The 20,372-nt window shown below is 46.5% G+C and overlaps 1 protein-coding gene across 3 annotated transcripts in view; it reads left to right on the forward strand.

Moving 5' to 3' along the window:
* The window catches only part of prrt1 (proline-rich transmembrane protein 1), a 132,257-nt gene extending 121,584 nt beyond the window's left edge, over positions 1–10,673 (forward strand). For all 3 annotated transcript variants that reach the window (XM_072475656.1, XM_072475657.1, XM_072475658.1), the window contains 2 exons: positions 798–977; positions 8,862–10,673. In XM_072475656.1, coding sequence (XP_072331757.1) covers positions 798–977; positions 8,862–9,038 — 357 coding nt within the window. In that variant the 3' untranslated portion in view covers positions 9,039–10,673. The remainder of the gene's footprint in view (positions 1–797; positions 978–8,861) is intronic.
* The last annotated feature ends 9,699 nt before the right edge of the window (positions 10,674–20,372 follow it).

Here is a 20,372-nt window from a genome sequence, read left to right on the forward strand (position 1 = left end):
GGTTGCAATTCACCTCCAGCGGGAGAACATAGTCTCCCAAACAAAGACTCCAGCCCATTTTAGAAATTCCTTCCTTTCTCCTTGTCCCCCTTCCTGTCTTTCCTCCCTTGGTTCATCCCATTCTTCCATTCTCAATTACTATCTCCCTCTCTTCTTTCCTGCATTCCTCACTGCTCCCTTTTCCTGCCTCCTTCCCTCTCTTCTTTTTCCCTGACTTCCTACTTCTCTCTTCCTTCTTCCAACCTCTTTCCATTTTTCTATTCCTTCTCCCTGGCTCCCTCTTCCTTCACCCCCCCTCCCTCTCTTCCTTCTTCCTCCCTCCCTTTCTCTCTCTTCCCACCTTTCTCCCTTTCTCTCTCCCTTCTCCCTCCTCCCGGCCCTCTTTTTATTCTCCCTGCCTCCTTCCTCTCTCTCTACCTTCTTCACATCTCCTTCCCTCTTTCTCTTCCTTTTCCTCCCTCCATCTCTGTCTCTTTCTTCCACCTGTCCCCTCTCTATCTTCCTTATCCCTCTTTCTCATCCTGCCTCACTCTCTCTCTTTCTTCTTGGCAAGAGGAGTACAATTGTCTGGTTTCCTAACCACTAAAAATATTAATGATTAAACTGGGAAGCAATTACCCCTAACTAGTGTTCGGGATTCGGATCTCTGCAGCACTTCCAGCAGGAATTTCCAAGCTCCTGTCCTCACACTGATTTAAATCACCAATTACTCAATGTGGAGAAAGGTCAGGAATTTCAGGGATTCCTTTGCTGTTCCTCTCACTCAGGACTGAAACTGTTCTTCTCTTTCCCCGCAGAATGTAGGGCTGTATCGCCCGGGAAACAACGGGATCACGTCAGGTGGGCAGCAGATGCCAGCATCCATTGCAGTGATAAACCCTCCACGACCCCCTCACGATTACCTACCCATCGCAGTGTTGACTACCGTCTGCTGTTTCTGGCCAACTGGGATTTTTGCCATATTCAAAGCTGTGCAGGTGAGTGTGCCCGTTGCCTTGTTTCCTGCCCTGTATAACCTGTCCGCAGCTGTTCTGTAAATGTATAAAGGAAACGCAGACTCCAGTCTGATTTTAGAATGATGCTTGGGCACCTTGATTCTATTGTCCCAATGGGAGGAATCAGGTTCCCCCATCAATGTGACTTTTAAAGAGGAAATCACAGCATGAGCATCTTTTTCAAAAGAGACATCGCTAGGCACCACTCCAGAGCGTGCAGTATTGAGTGAATCACTGGTTTTGGGGTTACTGTAAGTGGCACCTCCCATGCCTTTGCATTCAGCAGTTTTTCCCTTGTTGAAGCATCACAAACATCTTAAAAATGCCACAAGAAGTCTTGATCAAGACATGCGTTACAATTAGAGGAGGTAGCGGCAATGTTGAACTGATGGCATCCATCCCTCTCGGGAGATAATGCACTGTGTCCAGGAGTATGTCCCTGGTGGGTTGGATATTGTCTCCTGTGGCTACAGAAGTTGATTTGTGCATGGCAGCCCCTTTTTCTGGCACAGGTGAATAGTGCTGTCTGGTGGTTACCTGATGGTATTTCCCTCTGGCAGAACCATAGAATCCCTACAGTGCAGAAGGAGGCCATTTGGCCCAGTGAATCTGCCCCGACCTTCTGAAAAAGCATTTGGCCCACTCCTCCCCTGCTCTATCCCCATAACCTAATAACCTCATAACACCACCTAACCTGCACATCTTTGGACTGTGAGAGGACACCGGAGCACCCGGAGGAAACCCACGCAGACAAGGGGAGAACATGCAAACTCCGCACAGCCAGTCACCCGAGGCTGGAATTAAACCCGATTCCCTGGAGCTGTGAGGCAGTGGCGCTGCACCACTGTGAAAATGAAAAAATGAAAATCGCTTATTGTCACGAGTAGACTTCAATGAAGTTACTGTGAAAAGCCCCTAGTCGCCACATTCCGGCACCTGTTCGGGGAGGCTGGTACGGGAATTGAACCCTGCTGCTGGCCTGCCTTGGTCTGCTTTAAAAGCCAGCTATTTAGCCCTGTGTGCTAAACCAGCCCCGTGCTGACCTTCTACCACCTGGTCATTTAATTTCCCGCCTTTTCCATGTCCTTCCTGACTGCTTGTCTCCAGTCAGCAGTGAAACCCCCATGCGAGTCTCCTACTTGACGTCTCTCTTACAGACATCCTTGTGTCCCAGACTTGAGAGACCTGTTGCCCTTGTGCCAATAGCAAGTTCGCCATGAAGTCTGTCTTTTAGGTGTGAGGCCACCATTCATTCGGCTGACATGACTCAGCCAATGGAGTAGCCGCTGAGTCAAGTGGGCAAGCATACTGATGACCTCTGAACACTGGCACACTTCCATATTCAGCAATCTGTCTTGCCAGGAGTTGCCTGATATTCATCACGTCCAGCTTCCAACACCATACCAGCCAAGAAAAATGCCAATAATGTTTTGGTGTTCGTCATCCAGAGACTGTGCATTAGGGGCACAGGTTTAAAACCATCCGTGGCAGCTGGTGACTGTTTCGATGACCACAAGAGATGTGATTTGCTGAGCAAATCAAGTCCCAAAAATCAAGTAATCTTTTTATCTGTATTCTGAAAATCAGGCAAAACCAACTTCCTCGAAGCATACAATTCCAGAAACACATTTGGGATTTTAAAAATGTAAATATTTATTAATAAGTAGAAAAAAAGGTTTAAACACAGAATGTAAAAGTTACGCAGTTATAACAGTCATCCCTCCCAAAGTAACATAGAACATACAGTGCAGAAGGAGGCCATTCGGCCCATCGAGTCTGCACCGGCTCTTGGAAAGAGCACCCTACCCAAGGTCAACACCTCCACCCTATCCCCATAGCCCAGTAACCCCACCCAACACTAAGGGCAATTTTGGACACTAAGGGCAATTTACCATGGCCAATTCACCTAACCTGCACATCTTTGGACTGTGGGAGGAAACCGGAGCACCCGGAGGAAACCCACGCACACACGGGGAGAACGTGCAGACTCGACACAGACAGTGACCCAGCGGGGACTCGAGCCTGGGACCCTGGCACTGTGAAGCCACAGTGCTATCCACCTGTGCTACTGTGCTAACCCACTTAGTCAGAACACACAAATAAGCACCTTCTTGGCATGCTTTATAGATTTTGCCTGACAGATTGTTAACTCTAAAAGCCGATAATATTGCTCAATATACCATCCGTAAAGCTGAACCACACAACTTCTGACTAGCTTCCATTGCTGTGGAAATCCAAGAAAATTCAGAAACAAGACTGCTTCCTGAAACAAAGAGTCTTCTAGTTCCTGGATGGCAGCCTCAGGTTTTGAAACTTCTCTCAGTACAGAGCTGTGCAAAAAATGCTCAACATCTTTCCTAAACTATTATTTTCCCCTTTCATCTCCAATTCCATTGTCCTCAGCACCTCTTTGAACTCAACTTTTTCAAAATATAAAAATCTTTCATGGTTTCCTATTGCCTCCCCTTTTGGGTCAAATAAAATGTAATAACATTCCATTGTTTACTTATGAACTCTTTGTAAGTTATAAAGTTCTCGTTGAACTTTAGCAGGTAAAAGCCAAATCTCTATTCATCTCCTAATCCAAATTTTTAAACCCAACCTATTTACTTATCTATCCACTTCACCATGGCCTCTTGTTGCAAATGCACGCATTTAGCATCTTAATCTTTTATCTCTCAACCCTCCCAGGCAAGTTGTCTTTATTAACCTTTCCAACCAGCTTAATTAAATCATTCACGCAAACACATAGACACGCATATGGGTGTGTGTAAACATATAGCAGTAATGTGCATGTATGTATAGGTGTGTGTATGTGCAGACATGCTGGAAGGTGTGTGTATGGTATTGTGTTGGGGCTGTCCATATGTAAGTCAATATGTATATGGTATGTATGGTATATGGATATGTAGCATATAGGTATCAATATGCACATAAGAGGGTATAATAAATTGGTGATAAATGTACATGCATTGTATGCATGATTTGTACATGTATATGGGTGTGGGGTATGTGCAAATGTGGAGGTATGTGCTGCATTGCAGGAGATGAGCAATATTGCAGGAAATAAGGTGCAGTACTGCAGGAGATGAGGCGCAGTATTGTGGGAGGTGAGGTGCAGTATTGCAAGAGATGAGGTGCAGTATTGCAGGAGGCGAGGTGCAGTATTGCAGAAGATTAGGTGCAGTATTGCAGAAGATTAGGTGCAGTATTGCACGAGATGAGGTGCAGTATTGCGGGACGTGAGGTGCAGTATTGCAGGAGGTGAGGTGCAGTATTGTAAGAGATGAGGTGCAGTATTGCGGGAGGTGAGATGCAGTATTGCAGGAGATGAGGTGCAGTAAGGCGGGAGTTCAGATGCAGTATTGCGGGAGGTCAGATGCAGTATTGCAGGAGGTGAGGTGCAGTATTGCGGGACGTGAGGTGCAGTATTGCGGGACGTGAGGTGCAGTATTGCAGGAGGTGAGGTGCAGTATTTTAAGAGATGAGGTGCAGTATTGCGGGAGGTGAGATGCAGTATTGCAGAAGATTAGGTGCAGTATTGCACGAGATGAGGTGCAGTATTGCAGGACGTGAGGTGCAGTATTGCAGGAGGTGAGGTGCAGTATTGTAAGAGATGAGGTGCAGTTTGCGAGACGTGAGGTGCAGTATTGCAGGAGATGAGGTGCAGTAATGCAGGAGTTCCGATGCAGTATTGCGGGAGGTCAGATGCAGTATTGCAGGAGGTGAGATGCAGTATTTTGGGAGGTGCGATGCAGTATTGCAGCAAGGAACATGGAGAAGAAAGTTGCTGCACCTGCACAGTGTTGTTGGCCCCAGTAATTTCCTGAGATAGGATTTATTGTGTTTCTGCTGGTGAGGATCGCAGCTTGCATGTTTCCCAGGAATGAATGGATGATGGCGACGGATTTCTGATGGCAGCGAAATTTAAGGCGGGTTATGCATGAAAAGCTTCACCATTGACAGAGTCAATGGGGGAAGAAAAGGACACTTAAAGCAATGAGTGCTGAATATCATGGGTGGGATTTACCGAGCAACCCGCCGTGTGTTTCGCGGTGGCGGGAAGCAGCCCACCATTGGCTGGTGGCGGAATCTTCTGGTTCCGTTACTGTCGACGGGACTTCCCGTTGAATACAACCCTCGGCATTGGGAAACCCCAGGCGGGTGAACACCGTCGGCGGGGCCAGGAACATCTCACCAGCATGAATGGCCGTAAAGTTGGGGCCCATGTTTTTTTTCTCTTCGAGGATTATGAGTCTCTGGGACCAGCTTCCCCAAAGGCAGCAGAACTTTTGAATATTTTTAAGGCAGGTCCAGGAAGATTGTTGATTAACAAGGGGTTGAAAGGTTATCGGGGATCGGCAGGAATGCGGAATTGAAGTGACTCATCCGCCATGACCTTATTGAATGGCGGTGCAGGGTCGAGGGTCCACATGGCCTCCTCCTGCTCCTAATTCACATTTCGTATGCGCATATGTCCGTGTGAAAACCACACTGTAACTCTGGAAGGAGTTCCTTAGCCACTGAGAGAAGGCAGTTGAGGTGGATCCTTGCAATGATCTTTCCCGTATCAGACAGATGGGAGACTCCTGTAGTCGGACTTCTCTCTCTCTTGAATAAAGTCACAATGACGGTGTAGAGCTTCAATATGGAGGCTTTGAGCTTCAGTTTGCAGGTGGTGCTTGCGTGTTCTCACTCAGAGACTGAGCAGCAGGCCATTGTCGACCCCCTCCTCCAAAGCACTTTAGTCTAGCCTGCCGTCATTAACCTCTCTGACCGTGCATCACCGGGAGGTGTGCGTGGTTGGAAAGGGGCAATTCGCTAACTGATCCCGAGATCCTGAAGAGCTTCACAGGATAGACAGTGAGAGGTTATTACTCTTCACTGGGAAATTGAAAACACAGATCAAATCCTCAAAATAAGGGGGCAATCATTTGGGATTGAGGTGAGGAGACATTTACTTTCTCTCAGTGGGATACAAGGACAGAGTGAGAGGTTAATGACTGCTTAGTGGATTACAAAGAGATAGGCACTGATTACTTTAATGGGCTCCAGGACATCGATTGGAGGCCAGCAACCTCAGCATGGTAAGTGGCTGACCTTTGCTATCCCATCAAGACATCAGCAGGCAGGCATTTTCTTTTAGAGTCTCTGGAATTCTCTATCCCAGAGGGTTGTGGATGTTCCATCGATGAATCTATTTGCAGCTGGGATGGACAAACTGTCGATCTCTCAGAGAAAAGAAACAAGGAGCCGGTGGGAGAGTGGAGTCAAAGCATAGGGCAGCACGGTTGCATAGTGGATAGCACTGTGGCTTCACAGCTCCAGGGTCCCAGGTTCGATTCCCCGCTGGGTCACTGTCTGTGCGGAGTCTGCATGTTCTCCCCGTGTGTGCGTGGGTTTCCTGCGGGTGCTCTGGAGTCTTTGCTGACTCACTGTCTGGGCAGTGGCTCTGAGCTACACAGACAAAAGTTAAAACTAGTCCCTGAATAGAATTTTACAGCTTTAACTGAGGCTGTGTTGAGGTCTGGAGTACAGAAATGTTTGGGGTCACAAATCGCTTAAAGCCAATGATTAAAAAGGTACTTTCAATATTCAAATTATTTTAATAGCTATTATTGTCCCCATTTCCGTGGGTCTTTTTTTCACATTTGAAAAATGTTTATAGCTTTAAATTGGCATTGAGCGCATGATACAATATAAGCAAATGTTATTTCTTAAAAGAAATCTAGTTAATTTGAGTTTCGAGCTAATCAATACTAACAGCTTCCATCATCTCCCGAGGGGCTTGTACCATAGATTGATCACTCACTCTCTCGCACAAATATTGTTTCCTTAGATTAGATTTATCCCCCCCAAGTGCAGGTCATGTCCTCTGGTTCGACTGTTGCAGGCAAGGTGAAAGAGCTTCCCATGATTTAACATCAACCCTTTTCTGAAAATCTGCAATCGCATCACCCTAGCAACCATCTCCTCTCCAGTCGACGCATGCCCATAATCCTCATTATCTAATCGCTCCGTCCTCTCCGTCATTCTGGCTTCTCTCTCCATAGCTGCAACCTCCGATTTTCCCATAGTGATCAGAACTGGTTCCAGTTGAACTCTAACTAATTAGTTTATATTGGTTTGGCCTTTATCGCAATGTCACTGTTTTATCGAACCTTGAGTCCCAAATTGAGTGTTTTTTTTTTAACAGCTTAATCAACTTTCCTGCTTTACGATCGAAATCCGAAATCGAATCCAAAGTGGGCGTTTGGCAAATCAGTGGTCTCCGATCTACTTTGTCCTTTTTCAGAGTTGAAATTGGGAGATATTCAGTTTCTTGGATGGCGGCTCTCTCTCAAATAAAGGATAAAGATATGTAACAGTCTGTGAGATATGGGTGGCACAATATCATGGTGGTTAGCATTGTTGCTTCACACGCCAGGGACCCGGGTTCGATTCCGAGCTTGCACTATTTGTGCATTTTCTCCCCGTGTCCGCATGGGTTTACTCCGGGCACTCTGGTTTCCTCCCACAAGTCCCGAAAGACGTGCTTGTTAGGTGAATTGGACATTCTGAACTCTCCCTCAGATGGGTCGTACGGTAGCACTGTGGTTAGCACTGTTGCTCCACAGTGCCAGAGACCCGGGTGCGATTCCCGGCTTGGGTCACTGTCTGTGCGGAGTCTGCACGTTCTCCCCGTGTCTGCGTGGGTTTCCTCCGGACACTCTGATTTCCTCCCACAGGTCCCGAAAGACGCGCTTGTTAGGTGAATTGGACATTCTGAATTCCCCCTCAGTGTACCCGAGCAGGTGCCGGAATGTGGCGACTAGGGGCTTTTCACAGTAACTTCATTGCAGTGTTAATGTAAGCCTACTTGTGACATAAAGATTATTATTATTATACCCGAACAGGAGCCGGAGTGTGGCGACCAGGGAATTTTCACAGTAGCTTCATTGCAGTGTTAATGTAAGCCTACTTGTGACACTAAGCTTTACGAGAAGATATATGCGATGGAGTGGCCCAAGCCAGGAAATGCTGGCCATTTCACACATAAATTAGGTAGAATTTGCAGCAGTACCTGACCCAATAGGTCTGTGCTCCCCATGACTAATGTCCACTGTACTCCATCTCACCCTCTGAACAGAGACTTCCAGCTCCTTCTCATTCTTACTTGTGTAAGTACATCGATGTTATTCACCTCAGACCCCATCCCTGTGGTAGTGAGACCCATATTCTCATCGTTCTCACAGCAGAGAGCTGGCCTCTGAACTCCGTCTTGGATTTACGACCCTTGGATTTGGACTGTCTCGCTTTCCCTGGCTCCACATGGCTTTGGATTTCCCGCCTCAGGGCTGGGAAAGCCAATTGGGAAATTCCGACGTGCGGAATTTCCCAGCCTGCACCAGGAGTTCTGAAAAAAAAGCATGAGAAAAAATACACCTGACACTAGGGGTGTTGCCAGGAATGACCTGGACTTTCCAGGAACTGCAGATCATTCCCAGGACACCCCCTGTGACCAAACCCCAGGGGAAAAATCGTTTCGGTGGAAATTAAAAGAAAAATTGGGATTTTGCTTTTCATTTTCTTTGAACGCCATTCTTTTTTCGTTATGAACACATCAGAGTTAGAGTTGATCACAAATCATCCAGATAAGTCATCAAAACTCTATTCACTGCCAGTTGGGAAGATGAGACCAAGGGTAGGAGGCAATGGCATATGCAAGGCCTACTAATGAATCCACGAGGAATATTTTGAACCACAGTTGGCAACCCAAATGAGTGGACCCTCCCGCTACCCCGATCCTGCTGAGTTTATATTTTGTGGCTAGATTTCAGTACATTGACTGTGCAACAAGGCTAACATCCTTTCTCTGTGGCACAGGTGCGGACTGCCATCGCGCGTGGGGACATGGTGTCGGCGGAGATCGCCTCCCGCGAAGCCCGGAATTTCTCCTTCATCAGCCTCGCCGTGGGGATCGCCTCCATTGTCCTCTGTGCCATCCTGACAGTGGTGATCGTTATAGCGGCCCAGCACCACGATGACGAGTGGGATCCCTAACTGGGCCCCGCGGACAGTCACGGCGGATCAGCAGGCCCGAAGGCTTCTCGGCACTTCAGGTGTTACCATGCAGGAACTCGACAAAGCATAACAACCCACTCCTCCTTCCACTCCCTCCCTTCCCCCCCTCCTGTCTCCCACACCCACCCCATCAACCCCCACCAGCGTCTCCAGATCAAATTACACTCCTCCTTTGCAGACATTACGCCTCTACCCGAAACCACTCGACGCGATGAACAGTTAATCATTTTTGCCAAAATAATAGCCTTGTATTTACCTCCACTGGTTCTCTGCTTTGATAAAGGGACTGAGAATGTTTTGTGCAATTGATTAAATGTGTTTTGTTTAAATACAGACAGACACTGTTCGCACAAAACTACTGGCTCGGGCAGTAACCTGTTTAGATGCTTTCACTGTGTGGGATGGAGAGCCAGCCTGGGGGACTGTGCGGATAGAGTTTTTTTGCAATTTCTTTTGGCGAGTCTTGAATCAGGTAAGAGGGACAGGTGGACTGAGGAAAGGGCTGGAATTGAAGCTTTCCATTCTAATTTGGTGGATTAAAACTCACTTAACCCACCAATGGCTCCGAGACCACAAAGGTTCAGCAGAATAAGGGAAGCAAGTCATTCAGCTTTTAGCCAGCGTTGTCAGCCATGCTGTATCCTCTTATGAGAGAATTGGCATCAGCCAGAGACCCTGGAAGAGGAAGAACTTGCATTTATACTGTGTGCTGTCCATGGCTTCGGGGTGTTCCAAAGCTCTTTACAGCCCTTGAAGTACCTTATAAAAGTGTTGTCACATAGGAAATGGAAACTCTGAGCGAGGCCAACCATCACAAAACACAACAGCAGATTTCTTGGATAGCTTGCAGACTTGAGAGTGCTTTTGACACATGGGATTTTCGCTTAGGTCAGTGGGTTGAGTCACCCTATAACCACCCAAATGGAGACGGGCCAGAGAACCAGTGCGACTGAAAATGCAGACAGTCTCCTTGCACATAGATCTGCTAAGTTGGGACGGTAGTGTTGGGCAGCTGGTCAGTTAGATCTTGCTGTCTTTAGTGTCGGTGACAAAGGGAGACACCAGAGGGCTGCTACAGTCCATACCTGTCTGAGCAACTTAACCAAGCAGAAAATTAGCATGTGAAAGCTACAGCAAAGTGAGACATTTCAATTTGAATGTTTTTTTTAATAAAAAGCTCTCCTTACAGAAGGCACCAATTTTGACATTTCTACTGGCAATTCGAGAGCATTCCATTGCCAACGCAGAGACAAAACTCTCTATTCAGGAGGCATAGTGGTATTGTCACTGGATAGTAATCCAGAGACCCAGAGTAATTCCTTTTGGGCCAGGGTTCAAATCCCACCAAGGCAGATGGTAAAATTTGGATTCAGCAAAACTCTGGTGACCACGAAACCAAGGTTGTTAAAAAACCCATCTGATTCACTAAGGTCTGCCAACCTTACCTGGTCTGTGACTCCAGACCCACAGCAATGTGGCTGACTCTTAAAATGCCCTCTGCTCTCTGGAATGGTCTAGCAAGCCACTCAGTTTAGGGAAGGGCAATAAAAGCTGGCCCAGCCAGAAATGGCCACATTCCCATGTAAAAATAAAATTGATTTTTTTTTCCTCAAAGGCTGCAAGCATCCTTTGTGTTTGTCGATAATTAATGCTGTGATTCTGTAAGAAACCATGTGCAGCTGTACTGGGTAAAGGCAGGGAAATGGTATGAAGCCATAATGCTCGTTTGGAGAGCTGGTGCAGAAAGGATGGGCCAAATGGCCTCAGTCACAACTCTGTGATCCTTTGATTGGGCGAGCTGTTGTGTTTGCGTAACATTTCAGGCCCGACCTCCAGAATTGGAATGCACCTTTGGGTCCTGCTGTGCGTGGATGCTGTCAGACTGCCTCATTTGGCTGGAGAATTTGGGACATGGAGTGGGGAGTGGCGACGGTAAAGGGGGAAGAGATGTGGAGAGATTTCTTCATGAGGGAGCCTGAGGAAAGCTGTGAATGCTCAGCTGTTGAGTTTAAGGCCGAGATGGATCGAATTTTAGACTTTTAAGGGGGTATGGGGAGCAGGTGAAAACCTCTTGAATGGTTTGGGGGAACCGCATGGCCTACACCAGCTCCTATTTCTCAGGATCTGATGTTCTCCCTCTGAAGGGTTAACCTTTGCACCCTCATGCTAACTTTGGCTGATCGCGTAAGGCAGATATTATCGGATTGGCTGCCCATGATCGCATCTCCCTGATCTCTCTGTCAACTAAGTTAGTAGCTTCAACCCCATGTTGTCCTTTGAATCACCCGAGGTTAAAATCGTCACAACTATCCCTGACCCCGTAATATCGATAAAGGTTGGAAAGATAATACTGCTTTATTACAATCTTCTTAAAAAATACGACCGGCCCACCGTTTCCCATGGATCTTCAAAGGCGTGGAACACAGAGTCAAATATTTTACTTATTTGTCAAACCCCAGATAGGTCCCGGTGTAGGTGTAGAACCTTTCCCCCTCCCAACAGCAGGTGGTGGTGTTGCACTTTGCAGCAAATCATGAATAATGTGTGGACGGCAGCAAGTAGCTGAACCCCTCTGGGAGAAAACAAAGCCTGGGGTTGCCTTGCTCGACGCAGCCAGGAAGCTGTGCCGAAATGTACCCCAGTCCTTCGTCAACAATTTGCGTGAACTAGTTCTCAGGCAATCTTATCAGGCGACGCAGGGACGCAAAGATCTGACGTAACGCCTCAGGTTGCCAACCCTCCAAGATTAGCCTGCAGTCTCCAGAAATTGAAGATCAGTCACCAGGCCACTGCTGTGTGCAACCTTGGAATATAATGTTTGAAACGTTAAAAAATATATTAATTTTTGTCAGTTTTTAAAACTTTTTTCTTTCCCAAATAGAAGAATATTGAATAGAGGGGGAAAAGGGCTATTGGGCTAACAGTCAAGCATCATCCAATTGGTTAAAAGGTGTTAATGCTTTCTAATTGGGATAGGAAGGCAATGTGCCACAGAGATGGATGTGTTGGTGACGGCAGCATGAGAGTAAGTCATGTGATGAAACCTCCAGGTTTAACATTTATTCACAGTTGGCAACCTGACCTAAAATAGGCCGGAATCGCTGTAAACAACTTCGGCCCGAGAAAACCTGAACCCAAATCCTTCTCCTGCGTATGAAAATGTAAAGTTCAAAGCCATCACCTATTGTTTCTCCATGTTAGGTAACCATTTACAGGCCACAGTCCTGGAAGCTTTTCAGTTTTGACTCACTTTGATTCCATCGAAATGCATTTGGATGCAGTGGGCGGGATTCTCCGGTCCCCACCCCCAGCCCGTCTTTCTCGGCGGCACGCCATTCACTGGCGGAGAGATTCTCTCTTCCCGCCGCTTGTCAAGAGGGTTTCTCATTGAAGCCACCCCACGCCACAGGGAAACCCATGGTTGGGGGTGCACTGCTGGTGGGAAAAGAGAATGCCAATGGCTGGAGAATTCCGGCCAGCCTCCTGAAATGAGATACAGGTCTCAGTGAGGAGAAACAAGTCACTCCGCAGATTTGCTCCCAAAACATCAAACGTTTGACTTTGGTCCCCATTCAGAACAGATATTAGTGCATGAAATTCACGTTGTCTGGCCTTTTGCATGGGGGCTGGGCTATGCAATGAGAGGTGGGGCTTCTGCATAATAAGGCCTAGGAAATCTGAGTGGAAGATTAAAACAGATGTCAGTGAGTTAGGTCCAAATTTCCTCATTCTTTGTGCTGAAATTCGGCATCACACCGTGATTGCCCCATTATTTTTGGCGCAGGCTCTTCTGGAAATTCCGGGGTCTACTTTTATTCCTCAGTGAGGCTTTATTTTCACATAGAGGCCCTGTGGCCCTGCCCTTGATAGGTTTCCGTGATGGACAGCAGTGATCAATGGAGAGTCAGCCTGGGCACTAATTTACTCGGCAATAAATCCAGCAGAGGGCACATCCCTGGCACGTTTCAGAGTAACCACATCTCTTGAAGAAGGATAGCCTTAATCCGTAATAGTGAGTATCTCCACGGAGACTTCCTAACTCTACATCACAGTGCTGTGTTATCATTAAAGTTGGGTTGCCAACTCTGGTAGACATTCCTGAAGGTTTAATCAACCACCTCCAACTGTCCCCCCCACCCCCACGCACCCCTCCGACCCCCCCCCCCCCCCCCCCCCCACCCCCCCTCCCCTTCACCCACCATCTGCAACATTCTTACAACTAATCAACAAAACTGTTCAAAGAAAATGGGGGGGGGGGGGGAAACAAAGGCAAACGCAATTCTGGAATATTTTTTCTCCAGGGATTTTTGCTTGAACCAGAATCCAGCAGATTAACCTTTAATTCCTGGAGTCACCAGTCCATCACCTGAAGATAAGAATTATTTGCTCCCTTCACTTGCTTCATTTTCTCATTGAGAATTTGACAAACTCACCTTCTACGCTCACCCTTTGATAGTGCCAGAAATAAATGATTGGGGGTGGGGGGAGGTGAAGGAGCGAGTTTTCATAACTCATTCTTCATGCGACGGTCATACACAGACCATGTGCCTTGTCTAATTTCCATCCATTCAACCTCGAGTGGATCCAGTCTGAGAAACTGGAGTTGAGATAGATCAGCCACAGACTGGCTCTCGCTGGCCCGTTCCTCCTACACCCATTGAAAATGTTTCCCATTAGGATGGTGAATATAGATTCAATGGTAGCTTTGACAAGGGAGTTGAATAAATGCTTGTAAATATTGCAGGTGTATGGGGAGAAAGCGGGGGAGTGTGACTAACTCTTTGACGTAGCTAGTGCAGACGCAGTAAGGTTGAATAGCCTCTTCCTGTGCTGTACTGTATAATTTAATGATGCTACCTGTGTTCTTGTGGTGCAGTGGTAGTCTCCCTACCCCCGAGACCAAAAACACCAGGTTCAGGTCCCGCTTCAGGACTTGATGGGTGTGTTCATAATGTGGCCACAAACAAGTTAATTATCAGCTCATAATCTTTCCAGCGCACATGATGGCAGGTTTCCTGGTTAGCCATACTGCAGAAGGCAAGGCCAGTGCTTTGCCAAGCATTGGCCAATCTAGTAGAAGTCTATGGTCACCAGCGCCCTCTTGCGGCGTGTTACCTAAGGGAGGATGTTTCCACCACCAGATAACGTCAGCTCATTTAGCATAGATGGAGATGGAATATAGCACTTCCCTTGTCTCGAGGCTCTGTATTACCACAAGAGGTGCATTTTTAACCATCATACAAGTATCCGAACACGTGAACAGCAGGTCAGTTAAAAAAACAATGGCTGGGTTGATGCATCGACAGCAGAAAGGGCTGAATGTGTCAATTATTTAACCCAGCTTTTTACCATGCTCCTTCAGCTGAGCTTCTAGTGATGGTATCTGTCTGTATTTATTTCTTGGCATTCCGTTTCCAATAATGTAATTATTTGTTGTCTCTTTACGTGAGCCAGCATGCCCGACTGGCACAGTGCCTTCTTGGTGCTCCAATCCCAAGTGAGTGGGCATGCGAGCACAGACCTTTTTCCGTTGACTGAGGGGGAGAGTTGGTATGGACAACAAACCAAATGGCCAACGCCAGCTGTCAAACCCGGTTTAACCCTTTGAATGCTGAATTCACACCCACCCCTCGCTGGAAACGCTAAACAGGACATGCCGTTTTCCTATTGAGAGGATGTACCTGAACTAGTTAATTCTCTTTGACAGTGGGCCATATAATGTTACATTACAGTGGCAGGCAACAAACTCTCTCTAATCCCAATTCCTCAAAGGGTTAAAGGTCACAGGTCACCACAAGTATCGTCTTGCAGTCAGCAAATTCTCTCTCTGTACTTTTGATAGCCAAAAAAAAGTGACATCAAATATACCAGGGAGGGAACATTTTTTTCAAACTTTGCAATAGATTATTGCTTTCAAAGTGTTTTTCTTGGTGAAATAAACACAGCCAGTTGAAAAACACTTAATTTTGTTTTTAAATTGTGGGACTTTGCACTTCCTTGTTCTAATGGATTGTAGAGATCGCTGGCCAGGTCCAACATATATTATCAATCCCTAGTTGCCCAAAGAAGCTGCTGATGGGCATTTTTAGCAATTGAGAGTGACTTTGAATTTGAATTCAATTTTTTTTAAATGTGGAATTAAAAGTCCAATTCTGACCATGAAACCATTGTCGATTGCTGTAAAAACCCACCTGGTTCGCCTGATGTCTTTTAGGGAGGGAAATCTGCCGTCCTTACCTGGTCTGGCCTACATGTGACTCCAGACCCCACAGCAATGTGGTTGTCTTTTAAATGCCCTCTGAAATGGCCCTAACAAAACACTTGTTTCAAGGGGAATTAAAGATGGACAACAAATGCATGATTGGATAAAAGAAGAATTTCCAGAGGGCAGTTCAGAGAGAGCCACACTGTCGTGGGCTTGGAGTCACATTTAAACCAGTCTGGGTGAGGTCACCAGGCTTCCTCCCCTGGAGGACATTCCTGATCCAATTGGATTTCCACAGCAATCTGGCGGCCTCACAGTTACATTGACTAGATTTTTTTTAAAAAGTGAATTAAAATTCTAAAACTGCCACGGGTGGAATTTGAAGACTTTTCTAGATTATTAGCCCAGGCTCCTGGATTACCAATTCAGTAACGTTCTACTACCACACAACACTAGAACTGTGGTTGGTGGTATAACTTCCATTCAGTTAGTTTTGTGGCCTGCATAGCTTTGAAGAGCGAGATTTAGGATCAAAAAAAGAGTGAAGCTGACCTAACAGAACCATTCAGCCTCTCGAGATTGATCAACCATTCCTATAGTTCCTGACTGATCTGCATCACCCGCCTTGGGTTGTGTATCATTCATACTTTTGCCTAGAGAACCTATTTAAAGCTGAGGGACAAACTATATTTCTGAGAGCGAGAGTACAGCAGTGTGAAAGGAATCCGATGGGAATTTAACTCCAAAAGGGCCCAGGAAGTAACACCAGAGGAAATTATTGGGTTCAGTTTTTTTCCGTTTGAAAAGAAAGACTTAAAATGAATTTATGTAAAAACAAAACACAGCAAGCTCTAACAAACAGCAATGTATTAACGACCAGATACTTTGTTTTCTCATTGAGGGTTAGACATTGTCCCAGGACATCAGGAGAGGACTCCTCTTTGAAATAATGGCCGTGGGGCCTTTTATGTCCAGCGAAGATGTCAGACGGTCAGCCTTGTTTTAACATCTCATTTGAAAGGTGGATGTGTGCTACTGGTGCTGAGCCTTGAGTACTGAGACATACATCATGGCAAGAGATGGGAGCACTTCAATTTCTCAATGTATGCCCCTCAGCAGTGAGTCTCCCAATTTGTTGCATATAACATGCATCTCCCCTCTGCCTGAGACTTGTTTCCATGGGTTTCCAAATCTCTTCCTGCAGTGCCTGGAGCCGCATGTTATGGCACAGCAGTGACAGATTTGGAAATGGGCCACCGACTGTCACCTGGGTCTTGCATAAAGGGATTGACGGTGCCATCTGATGAAGTGTATTAGGATGTTTTGTGTGTCGAAGATGCTATACAAATGCAAGTTATTGTTGGGGGTGATATGAAACCACTTTTTCCCATCAGTTTTCGCCTCCCTTCGGTTTTCTTCCTTTAACCTTCCTCAGGGGGAAGGTCAACTTGGCTGAGGGGTGTGTGTGTTGGGGGGTAGGGGGGGGGGGGTAAGATGGACAACAGCTTGTTATGCAACCCTGCCAAAGTGGAATATCACCTCGCCACCCCACACAGACAAGCACACAACCCCCTGAAGCTTCATTGCAGATAAATTGCTGGATCATCCAAAACCCTCAAACATCCTGTCCAAAATGTCCAGTCTAGATGTGAGAGCCTGAACAATGGGAATGATTGGATTGTTGTAGTATATGAGGGGAGAGGGGTGGAGTTGACAGAGTTAATGTGTGGGGCACCCATGCCTGATCCTCTCTGTTAGAAGTCTTACATCACCAGGTTAAAGTCCAACAGGTTTATTTGGAATCACAAGCTTTCGGAGCACTGCTCCTTCCTCAGGTGACTCACCTGAGGAAGGAGCACTGCTCCGAAAGCTAGTGATTCCAAATAAACCTGTTGGACTTTAACCTGGTGTTGAAAGATTTCTTACTGTGCCCACCCCAGTCCAACGCCGGCATCTCCACATCATGCTCCTATCTGAGTTCTCTTTACAGCAGGGATCCACTGGATAGCGATCAGAAATAGAAATCCATTCCCCTAGCTCAGACATATGGATCTTACTTGTATCACCCTCACTGCTCAAGGGGCTGGAACCTAAGCTTTCCTGCTCAAATTCTATACATCCCTGATATGGGATCATTGTCTAAATCAGTCAGGTGATCATTTGGGAGATTCACTCCTAACCTGTTCTAGAATTGTGTCAAAGGCCGGACGGTGATTACGGTGCTAGATTGGCAAAAACAGAGGTTAAGGTATAAGGACAGGCTGCAGAGACCAGGTTTGCATTCCCTGGCATTTCAAGGATTAAGGTGTTTAAGATGACTGGAAGATTGAATACGTTAAGTGGAGAGAAACCATTTCCTCTGGCTGTCGGAGTCCAGAAACATAGGTATAGAACATAATCTTAAAGCGAGAGCTCGGTCTTTTCGGGGTGACATTGAGAAGGGCTTCTTCACACCAAGGATTGTGGGAAGCTGAAACTCTCTCCCTCAAAAGTCTGCTGAGACTGGAGGTTAATTGAAAATTCCAAGTCTGCAATTTTTGTTGAGTAATGTTATGAAAGGACACGGAACCAAAATGAACAAACGGGGTTAAGGTAAAGGTCAGTCATGATCTAACTGAATGGTGCAACAGGCTCGAAGGGCTGAATGGCCTCCCAATGCTCCTATGTTTGTATATTTCTTGGCTTCTTTATTCCTGTGCTTTTATGATCCCGTGTTTCTCTGCTCCTGTAACTTATGTTCCTATGCCGGTCATGTTCAGACTTCACCAGGGCCTGGTGTGCATTTCCTGTTCTGAATCAGCTTGGCTTTTAGCCCAGTTTTAGCTTGAGGTTCCTGTCAGCAGGCTGTGGAGGAACAGTCTGGAGAATTTGAAGTTTGCGAGTGGGAACACAAGAGACCATTTGTGCTCATTTCCGTTTTGAAGAAGAATGAGCACTTGCCAGCAAAAGATGTGTCAGCGTCTCTTTACAAAATAAGTGCAGAGAGCGAATTATCACAAGTGCGCACACTGATATTCACACAGCCACATTACAGGCCATCGGTGCACTGACCAATCTGTTGTGAGGGGGGACCGGCGGTCGGGGGGGGGGGTGTCAAAACAAAAGCTGAGCGAGAAAGCGGAGGCATTGACAAACCAATGTGTGACGATCAGAAAGGCGAAGCCCAATCTCATCTCCATTGCTCAAGTCAGGATGTTGCCCAAGCAATCAAATACTGTTTGGAGGCGGGTTTGCAGAGACAATCTCCCCTCCTGCTCTCAGTATTTGGGTTCCGGCAGAACCGATTGCTCCATCGTCCGTGCCGCACCCCCTAGACGCTCACTGCCAGTTCACCTTCCCACACCGGGGGCAGGTTGTCCTGGCCCTTTGGGTCCTTCAGGTCACCTGGGCGCAGCCAATGCAGGACAATTGAGTGCAGGGCGGCCCCTGTTATTTAGTAGGAAAGTTTAATGAACCCTGCTGAGGATGACTGTCAGATCGTCCTGAATTTCCAATGCACCGGGGATCCAATGGAGGCCCACAGAGGGTCAGGAATGAAACTGTTCCTTATTTCTTCCCCCATTTAAAAGTGAGGGTCTCAAGGACAAACCATCACCGCTCCCATTATGTGTAGGAAGTTGTCCAACACCAGGTTATGGTCCAACAGGTTTATTCGGAATCACTAGTTTTCGGAGTGTAGTTCCTTAATCTGGTGAGGGGCTGGTTTAGCTCACTGGGCTAAATCGCTGGCTTTGAAAGCTGACCAAGGCAAGCCAGCAGCACGGTTCAATTCCCGTACCAGCCTCCCCGAACAGGCGCCGGAATGTGGCGACTAGGGGTTTTTCACAGTAACCTCATTTGAAGCCTACTTGCGACAATAAGCGATTTTCATTTCATTTTTCATTTCATTTCATTTTTCATTCATCCCCTGCTGCTCTCTGAAAGTTAGTGATTGAAACAAACATGTTGGACTTTAACCTGGTGTTGTAAGACTTCTTACTGTGCTCACCCCAGTCCAACGCCGGCATCTCCACATCATGCCATTATGTGTGTGTGCATTTGTGTGTGTTGATGTGTGTGTGTGCCTGTTTCATCCTGATAGGGAGACAAGTGGCATTTGGTGAATGGATACAAGGCGCAATGTTGAATTTCAGTGGATTCTAACTTCAGAAACAGTCAAAAAATAAATAAAACTTCAACAATTTGTACCATTTATTACTTTGGTGTCTTGCCTGTTCATTCCAGCCAAAAGCATAGGGAATCGGAGATCTTATAACCCCCTCCAACTGGAAGATGATCGATCCTCACTTGAGACAAGGTGATCTCCTGTGGAAGCCCACAACTGTCAGTCTAATAAAGATCCACTTACTGCATTGCCCATTGATCACCTGTAGCCTTGCTCGTGGTGAGTTAATCGGAACGTCTGAAGCGGGATCAGCAAAGTGTGACAGGAAGTAAGTGTGACATTTATCAAAGGTGTATGCTTTACACATAGCTGCTGAATAGACCGCAGCCATTACTACCCTGCTATTCCATTGGGCATTCACCGGTACTGCATATTTCACCATTTATTAAATAGGAAGGAGTTATTAAACCTTCCCTCCCATTTTATGTTCCACCAGTCAAGAATGATGAACTGAGATTATAACTATCAGGAAAGATTGAACAGGCGACAGCTCATATTGTCCAAAAAATAAATAAAACTGAGATGTGGCCTGATAGAGATATTTAAAATGATGAGGAGGTTCAACAGAAGAGACACAAAGAAGATGTTTCTACTTGTAGGTGAGTTCTAAACTGAGAGCCGTAAATAGTCAATTATAAATCCAATAGGGACTTGTAATGATGCACTTTCAAAGACTTGAGTAGTGAACAACACATGCTTTATTTACAAGGATCTACAAGAGCAGCAGCATGTCTGTAGCTAGTTCTGGAATGCTTCTGCCCAGTGGAACTCCTCCCCCAAGGGTGATTCCCCACCCTGAGTCCCAATTCGTCATCGAGGTCAGGTGACCCTTACTCTGCTGTGTTACCCTTAAAGGGACAATCGCCACAGGAATTCAGGAGAAAGATCCTCACTCAGGGAGGTGCAAGGATATGGAGCTCGCGACTACAGTGAGTAGTTAAGG

This window comes from Scyliorhinus torazame, chromosome 14 (genome assembly GCF_047496885.1).
Source record: "Scyliorhinus torazame isolate Kashiwa2021f chromosome 14, sScyTor2.1, whole genome shotgun sequence".
Lineage (NCBI taxonomy): Eukaryota > Metazoa > Chordata > Chondrichthyes > Carcharhiniformes > Scyliorhinidae > Scyliorhinus > Scyliorhinus torazame.